This window comes from Oryzias latipes, chromosome 17 (genome assembly GCF_002234675.1).
Source record: "Oryzias latipes chromosome 17, ASM223467v1".
NCBI classification, from domain to species: domain Eukaryota; kingdom Metazoa; phylum Chordata; class Actinopteri; order Beloniformes; family Adrianichthyidae; genus Oryzias; species Oryzias latipes.
Window position 1 is genome coordinate 13,758,372 of NC_019875.2, and position 9,361 is coordinate 13,767,732.

The 9,361-nt window shown below is 36.1% G+C and overlaps 1 protein-coding gene across 1 annotated transcript; it reads right to left on the reverse strand.

The window, feature by feature from the left end:
• Positions 1-792: 792 nt before the first annotated feature.
• LOC101165589 (agouti-related protein) lies at positions 793-8,020 on the reverse strand. Its single transcript, XM_004078892.4, has 3 exons — positions 7,489-8,020; positions 2,642-2,715; positions 793-1,923 (listed from the first exon to the last, which is right to left on the reverse strand). Exons 1-3 carry the CDS (start codon positions 7,589-7,591, stop codon positions 1,756-1,758), a joined length of 345 nt encoding a protein of 114 aa, XP_004078940.1. The 5' UTR covers positions 7,592-8,020; the 3' UTR covers positions 793-1,755.
• Between the last annotated feature and the right edge of the window lie 1,341 nt (positions 8,021-9,361).

Sequence of the window (9,361 nt, forward strand, 5' to 3'; positions counted from 1 at the left end):
AATGGCTAAAAGAATTGCAAAATCGATTGGATTAGGATTATATATCCAAAAGTTTTTGGACTATAATCTGTGGGTAGATAGATAATTACAAAGTCTCTTTTTCCGCTAAAGCAAATTAGCTACCTTGAGTCTAATCCTGTCCTATGAACGCGCCTCCCTCCTCTCCTCCTTCAACCACCAGTAGTCCAATTTCCATCGGCACCCTGTCGCTGAACAGCACTGATCAGGTCAGGTCTGATTTTAAATAACCCTCTGTATTTATCAGGGCTTGGGACCGGCACAATGAGACCTTGGCGTAGGCCCCCCCTCGTGGCTACATTAATTTAGATACACATTAGAAGATAATTTAGTTTCTTCTTCCATGAAAGCGTTACAGCAGAAAATTGATATTGTATTAGTAAAATAATTCAATTTCAACGGAATAAGTTTCTACTATTCTTCCCTTTACATCCAAACAGATGTAAACTTGATAAAGCAGAAGAAGTGTGCTTGTTTTAAAGAGGCACAAAATAAATTATTTGTGTGCATTTTGAATGCCACACATAATTAGTTAAAACCTGTACACCTTTTATTTGGTCTTACTGATTTTGGCAGTTGCGGAAGTTAAAACTTCAGTTGCAAAAAACAGCAAATATCTTTTTTTTTTCAAATCATATTTGAATTAAAAATACAGGCTTAATAACAATTGATCAAAATAAGTGAACAAATATCTTGTGCAGATGATGGTTGAAAACAATCTGCTGTAAATTTCATACTTTATCCATAGTTCAAATAAAAAGCAAAGCATCCATCAAAGGTTTACAAATGTCTTTATTAAGATAGCAAAAATTGAAAAGGAATTTTAACTTAAAAATGCATACTGATAATTACCAACAATAAAAAATAAAGTACACAAAAGTAGATTGTAAAGGAACAAGAAAAAAGTTGAGAAAAATGGGTTGAAAATAGAAACAGCAGCAAAATTGTAAGAGAAGAGTTAGCGTTAATACTGCACAAACAGAAAACCAGATCCCTTGTATATTATAACTGTAGGCAATATGATGCAGCTTTGAGTGTTTCCCAAACCACTTTCATACATTGCATCTCTTTTTATTGTCATTCAGAAAGCTTCTCTGCAGCTCACTTGACTGTGCACATTAATAGGGAGTTTTTCCACAAAAGAACCAAAAACACAAGACAATCTTCTATAATAAGTATTCATTTTAATAGCAATGGAACTACAGTCTGCTTTAGTGCATGCCCAAAGCTACGTCTTTTTGGAAACTAAAGATCTGTTCTCCGAATCAGCTCAGAGGAATTTCCTTTTATTTCAATCCACTGAGCAGCTTCAGCAGTGGGATACTGCTGAGTTTCCTCACATGACCTAATGTGAGCATTTTCTTTTCATTGTTTTGCTGAAAAAAACATTTGGGTGGCTATTTATTGAGCAACAACCATTTCAAGAACCTCTATAATTGTTGTCTTGTGTCTTATCCTCAATTTTGCTTAAAAAAAAGTGATAATTAAAAGAAAAAACAGAAGAGATCCTAATAACTGTGAAGTTCTGATTGTAATAAATTAAAGCTTATCTATAATATTTTTACATTTTAAAACAGTCCTGTTGAAACACAAATAAAAATAGTCACAATTTTTAGATTCAAACATTAAACATTGCTCGTTGTCTAGTCTTTATATGTGCAAGTTTTTAGTATTTTTTTCCCAATTTTGTACAAAATATGTACGTGTTCAACATCTGTCAGTCGGTTGGAGCTCCACCTAGGTCCTCTTCAAGCACAGGGGGTTCATCCTCCAGCAGTGACAGATGGTGTTGAAAAGTCGACAGCGGCAGGAGGCGCAAGGATCGCAGCACGGTGTGTGAGAGGAGCAGCTTTCCATCAGGCGGCCACAGCGGCGTGCAGGAGTCATGATGTTTGACCTGTGCTTCTGAAACAGCAGCAGTGAGGAGAGAATTCATGGAGAAGCTCACAAGAAAATGTGCAAGTTGCACTTGTAACAGAAAAAGAGCTAAAAAAGTGGGAAAACACTTAAATATAAACCACAACTATTTACATATATTGAAAACCTTACTTACTTAAAGTTTAAGCAAATATAAGGGCACTTAAAAAACAAACAAACTAAGAAACCTTTTACATAATTCTCTAAATGACTGACATATTTTTCGGCGATTTGATAAAAATAGATTGCTCATTATTTTTTTATCATTTTAAATGTTAATAATAACAGTAAACTATAAAAAGGAAAAAGATCAAGAATGTAAGTACAAAAATGTTTAAAAAATCCACAAAAAAGGAGAAAAAATAAATATAATTTCTTTTTCCTTTTTCTGTGCCGAGAAATTAGATTTCGCAGATGTGTGTTCTGGCCTGAGTTGGAATAACAGGCCTTTAAAAACAAACGGTAAATTCAAAAATAGGTAAAGACACAAAATAAAATGAAATATTAAGAAATGGACAAAGTAGAAAAATAAAGAAGGAAAAAACATACAAAAGTCAAAGAAAGTGTATTTTTGTTCTGCCACCGACAATGACAGATTGTATGAATAAATAAAAGCAGCTGTTCTTGTGAATATAGTCATAAATCTATCTATTTTTATTTAATTGGCTGGTAAATGGCAAAAAAGAGAAAAGGGGTATAAACTTGCAATGATGGGACTTTGTTGTAGCGGAGAAATCTTCTGCCTTGCAAACAATCGTCTGGTCTTCACAGAGCTCCAAACTGTGATGAGAAAAAGCAGAACAAAAAAATAAATAAAACAGCTGTACAGTTGTACAAGTACTGCTAGAGATTAGAGAATAATGAAAGTTCCAGTTCAACTGTGTGTGAGTGTGTGCTCCGCGTCAGATTGGCGACATGTCCAGAGTGTACCGCCTTTGACCAACCAGGCTCCTACAACCCTGTGAACCCGAAAGGGACATAGCGGGTGAAGAATATGGATGGATGGATGGATGAAGGAAAAGTTGTTTCTAGAAAATAACTGGACTTGTTATGGTCACCACAGTGAGGTCACTATCCAAAAAGAAGAGTTCAGGATACGTCATGGACGTGTTTGGTCCTAGTTGACAAAATATTGTATGTTGTGAAGAGACTGGTGAAGTCAGTGGACAGTGGACAGAGGCACGAGCAGAAGGAACTGTCATCCCAACCTCCTAGAAAGAGAATATTGGAAGTAAAGGTGAGCAATTCCAAAAAGACAGAGTAACAAGCTATATCAAACATAATGTCCATAGTGAGACATGAAAACTCCAATGAGGAGGGAACGTCTTATGGGAAGAAAGATTTTTTTTTTAATCTGTCAGCAGTGAGATGTACAGTGGTGTTATTGTTGTTGATGTGTGATTGTCAAATGAGGTAAGGACACAATGAAAATTTAAGGCTATTCTGTCTGCATGTCAGACTGGGTGTTTAGACTTTTAAGGCTGTAAAAATGTGAAATGAGATCCTTGTAAAAATATAGACCACCTTGCTGGAATTAGTGTTTTTGGTTAATCTGAGACACACTGCGTGGTCAAAAAAAAATGCTGAACAGCTGCTTTGCACTCTCCGGCCAATGGAAACACTTTCCAACATCTTAATTTCTCTCTGCTGGGAAAAAAAACAGTCCATCGATCCATCTTTTGAACCTGCCTTATCCACTTTGGGGGTCATGGGGCTGATGGGACCAACCCAGCTACTGTTGGACAAAGGTGGGGTAAACCCTGAGCAGGTCACTAGTCTGTTGCAGAGCCACTCACTCATATGCACAATAAGGGGAAAATTAAAGTCACCAATTAACCTATGAAGCACGGTTTTGGACTGTGGAAGGGATCCGGAGCAAGAAAACCCATGTAGGAGGAAAACATGCAAACACAGAAAGGACCCAGCCAGGATTTGAATCAGGACTTCTAACTCGCTGCGTTTCTATTACACATTTGTGAAAAACGTCTAGAAATGTTCAAAAAGTAACACAAACACAAACCAACATTCCAAAACATGGGGAGGGATGTAAAAAAATACTTTGATTTACAGCAGATACATTCAGATTTCTGCCACGGCACTAGCTCTCAACATCATCTATCAAAGGAGACGCCAGGTTCTTTTTCAAACCATGGAGCGGCGAGCTCCTTATACGTGGGAGTGGTCAAGGATGAAATTGTGGTTGGTGATTTTAGGATCTATGGATCCAACAATTCTGCATGACATGCTCAACTTTGGATGAGCTGTGTGATGCTATTGGACCTCTTGAAGCCACCCGCTCTGCAGTCCCCAAGGCAGCCAGTTCCTACCAAGAAGCGCATTGTCAACCCTGTTGTTGGTCACATTCTGATTCCATTGTAACCCTTGTGCTGTCCTAGGCATTTTAACGTTGGGAGTTGGGTCATCTAGACCCACTAGACAGTGCTCTGAACCTTCTTTCTTCAATGATTTGTGATCTTCACTGGTGTCCATGGATTCCATGAAATCTTTCCACCTTTATCCACCTTTGTCAGGTAGGGATAACACGTCAATGTAAGGGTGGGGTCATCTAAGATAGTACAAGGGTTAAAAAAAGTGTTTCCATTGCAATTTTGCGAAATATGTCAATTTCGATTCACTTCTAAACCACCTCCTCCTCCAAGCGCAAAATGTCTTTCCTATAAATGCGACTTTTTACAAAATTGTTGTGTTTCCATCAGGGCAAATTTATTATTACAAATCCAATTTGTGCAATTTCAATGGAAATACAGCTACTGTGAGGTAAAAGTGTTAACCACCACACCACTGTCCATTTCCAGTGACACAGTGAAGGAAAAAAAGGGCAGGAAGAAATCGTTCTTGTTCTTTGCCAAAAAGACTTCTGATTACAAAATCCAAATGTCCAAACGCCCGTTCTTTGGACTAAGGAAAACCAAGCAATTGGACAGTGTGTTTTTGAATAGTTATTTTAAAAAAGACAGACAGACTCACCCATAAAAAAGGCAGACAGGCAACCAACTCACAAAACTTAACTTAAAAGCCAAGAAGCTTAATTGTCAGTATGGAATCTGAAAATCCCTTGGATCTAAGGCAAGTCATGAAGCAGAGAAACAACTGGCAGAAAAGACTGTGGAGACTTGGACAATCTATGGAGCAAGTGAGTTCAGTGATCAGTGAAGTGCTTATGGTAATATTGAAGACAAGAAGGAGATGCCAGAAGAGGAACTCATCCCAAAAGTAAAGTAGGTGATGGTTTGTGCAGTCCATTGGGAGAACTAGGGAGTTCTTCACTCTCCAAAAACAAGCTGTTGTGTGAGGTGCTGAAGTTGTGGAGCAAAGACAGCGGCCAAGCCTGTTTTCTGTCGTTTCTTTGGCTCAAAAAATATAAGGCGGTTCAGCAGAGATTAGAAAACAGCTCCATCAGTAATCAAAGCAAAATTAAACCATAACTGCATGAACATCTGGTTGGGTTTTTATGTCCTTAAGCTGTGCTTTAGTTTATGGTTACATGTGTAGTGAAAATGTGACATTTAAATTAAATTATTTAACATTTTTGTGCTCGCTGAGTCTCTGAAATTATTTCAAACACATCACCAAGAACAGCATCACAATGTCATAAAGAACAAGTATTACAACAATGTAACATGACCAAAAAAAGGAGTGTTTAAGTGCTCCTCGGGACATTTGGCACTAAATCAAGGCCTTTTTGAGCTGCTTCAACCCTCATTAGTCTTTGAACTCAGCGGTGAGTCTGCCAATGACGATATTTTCTTTAGAATGACGTAAGAATGACACTAACCTACCATTTGTTCAGTTTTCATTCAAAATTTAGCAGAAAGGTTGCAAAAAGGTCTTTAAGCTTGAAATTTTTGGGTTCAAAACAAATAAAAAAGAGTTATGACATACAAATGCCGCATGACTGCAGCATTTCTCTAACTTTGAGTTTTTCCCTCAGGGACATCTACTAATTGATATAATTGGCACCAAAATGACAACAAAAGCTACCGTTTTGAAATAAAACTCACAATTTACTATTTTAATATTTATTTCATTCAAAATTCAAGCATATTTTCTTCAACATTCCATGTTATTTCTTTTTCCTATGAGGGGGATTACCAAAGCATGCCACACATCTGCTGCTGGTCTGGCGCTTCTGTCAAATTTTAGAGCCCTGTGTGGCCCGCGAGTCAAAAAGTTTGTCCAAATCTAAAATACATTCTTGGACCTTCCCTTGGCTTTTTCTTAGAGGGTTTTCACATAATATTGACCTTCTCTTTGTTTGGTTTTTGGATTTATACATTTTTATTTCATCCCTAAGTTTCAACTTCATTATAACAGACAAAAGCTATTTGATCTCAAATTTTGTGATTTTTGCAGAAAAAAAATGACATTCGAACTTAAGTTTTCGGACAGTTTCCGGTTCATTGTGTAATATAATTAAAAAAAAAATCAGAAAAAATTGGGGCACTAAAAGGTTGGATAGTAAGCCACGAAAAACTGTTTTAAAGATAAATTATTAGAGCTAATTTTAAGTAAAAAATATTCCTTAAAAGGCCACATAGATTGTTGACTTTCAGTTATAGCATCACTAACTTACTGCTGTCAAAATCCTCTTCTAACCTCAAAGCTTTAAGACTCTTGACACCTTGGAATTTTTTAGATGGATAGAAAAGAAACATATTGCTTTTACTGCTTTTGTCTATACAAAAAACGTTATTTTCTTTATTTTTTTCATCTATGTTCCCCTGGCACCTTTTGTTACTTATTTTTCTATCTGTACATTTTAAAATGGACACATTTTTGTGTTATGATTCATTATGTTTTCAATAAGGTTATTAAAAAAAAGAGCTTACTATTGTCATTTAAAAACGAGTCTAAAGAGAGGTTCTGCTACACACTCTTAGTGTGCTGCACAAAAAGGAAAACCATAGACCTCCTTTTTACATACACACTTAAGACTACATATAATGCCTTTAATTTGTTCTTTTGGCTTCAGTCTATGCAACAAGCTATTTAACAATCAAGCAGTAACACCTTGCAACATTTAAATTCTAATTGATCTTGATGTGAAAATGTCAATTAGCAAAACAAACACTCGTTTAATAGATCTAAGACCTAAAAATATGTCCTAATTTCTTTTTTTTTTCTTTTTTTTTTTTACATTTTCTGCCCTCGTTTATAAACGTGTCTTTGAAAACATGAATAAAATGTCTCATATTTCAATTTATAAACCTCAAGTAGCCTAAATATACCGCAATTTAAAATATACGCAGCAGTAACAGCTGACTGATTGTTTCATATATACTTTGTTTGGCTGTTTTTTTCATAACCTTTTGCCAGGAGCCCCTGATAATCGCAAAGGCAAATCAAGAGGTCCCTAAACCGGCAGAATCATCAAATTTGACAACTTATTCGGGAATCCGATCAATTCATTTTCTTCCACCTTCAAATATAGTTTGTCTAATTAGATTTTGCGCAGCCGCGTGCGCGCAGTGATGGAGCCACAGTCATGTCTCGATTGGAGCAGAACAGGCGCACAGCGGCGCGCGCCCTTACCGGTGTCGTTCTCTGTCTTCTTCCCGGCGTCGATCTTCTTGTCCTCAGCCCAGCACAGCGGCAGGGAGAGCAGCAAGAAGCACAACAAGTGTTTGTGGGTCATCCTGCTGACGACGATGCTGCGGAGCGACCGCGGAACCTGTTGATGACTCCTCTGCAAATACTAACCAAAACAACTCTTTATCCCTGCACGTCGTTTGCTGGGGGATTCTTATTTCTCACTTTAACCCTCACCGTATTTCTTGTTTTGACGAGACAGGCTGGTTTCTGAGCGACCAATGAGAATAAAGAGCGACGCGAGAGGAAAGGCGCCGCCCCCAAGCGACGGGTTGGAGGCACTGCAGAACCGGGTCCAGAACTGTTTCCTTCTCTGAGGGCCTCAACTTCCTACTGTTGGGATTTTTAAAAAGGCTAAAGACAATTTTTAAAGTTTGGCTTTTTACCCCAGACGCAGGTGGACTGAGCACAAGTTAAACCAAAGTAAGAAAATTACGATTTCTATTTATTTATAGGTCTAAAGAGTGTAAAAGTGTATGTAAGTTTTTAAGATTTTGAAAAAAAGACAACTCCTAAAAACAACTAAAAAGTTCAAATGGTATTTCGCTAAGAAAAAGAAAACAATAATAATTTTTGAAATTGTCCTGTAAATGTATTTGGTATCAATAAAGTTATTCGATATTCGATGTGTACGTGTGCAATAGGTGCGCAATAACAGTCTCCAAACAACTTTACTCTTTTTCATTCTTTTTTTTAACTAATATTTCAATAACAACTTTAGGTTTTACTCCCATAGCCTGCACTTATCTTTCTTGTTAACCCAATTTAGTTTAAAGTGTGATGTGCACATGTAATAATAATGTCAACAATATTTCATATTATAGGAAACATTATGATGATCATATTTTGTTCTTGTTTTTTATTAGTCTATTGCTAATAAACAATTGATGTTGGCATCATCTTCATCTGTGATTTCAGTTTTTTTGTTTTTTTAAATGTAAATATGTTTTAACACATATTCTTTGTTAGTATACAGGAGTATCTCGTGGATAATGTTTATGTGTATGTAGCTCTTTTTTTATTGATTGAAGGCCAAAATAGGTTTTCTGTATATTTTTGACATGTACATTTTTGTCTAAATCTCAATTTTTAGACCATATGCAAATGTTTTTTGCTTCCCTTTCGGGCTTTGGAAACTATATAGGATTTTTTGTTTTTGCTTTATCACATTGTTTGGAATTTCCTTTTTAAGTTGCAGCTTGCCTTAAATTGACATAAAAGTAAGGTAAGACATGATTTTTGGCTCATTCATCCAGAATGGTTCTAGAGCACAGAGAGTTTTTAAAAAGATTAATTTTTGATATTTAAAATATTGGAAAGTTATTTAACTCAGATATTCTTTAGACATCAAAGTGACAAACTGAAATCTTTTTATTATAATAATAATAATAATTATTATTATTATTATATGGTCAGAATTGACAAAATAAATAATAATTATTTAATATTTTTCTTAGATCAATACGCTTTTGGGAAATTTAAGAGTAAAGTCACTTCATTTAGGTGAAACAATTATTTGTCAAACATAGGTAAAACAATTCTTGGCTATGAGTTTACTTTTGCACAAATGACAACAAAAAGAAGAATTTGTCTAAAGCCAACATTTTCTTGTGGATCTATTGCTGATTTCTATATAAACGAATGATAACAATAGTGTGTATCAAAACTAGGTTTATATTGTTCTGAGTCATTGGCTGTGGTTGAGAGAAGAACCGATGTGTGAAACTACAGAACTGGATTCGCCCCGTTGACCCACAATCGCTGTGTTTCCTGCTTTTCATTACTGTCCGTTCTGCTCCCTGTCAGCAGCTGCTAT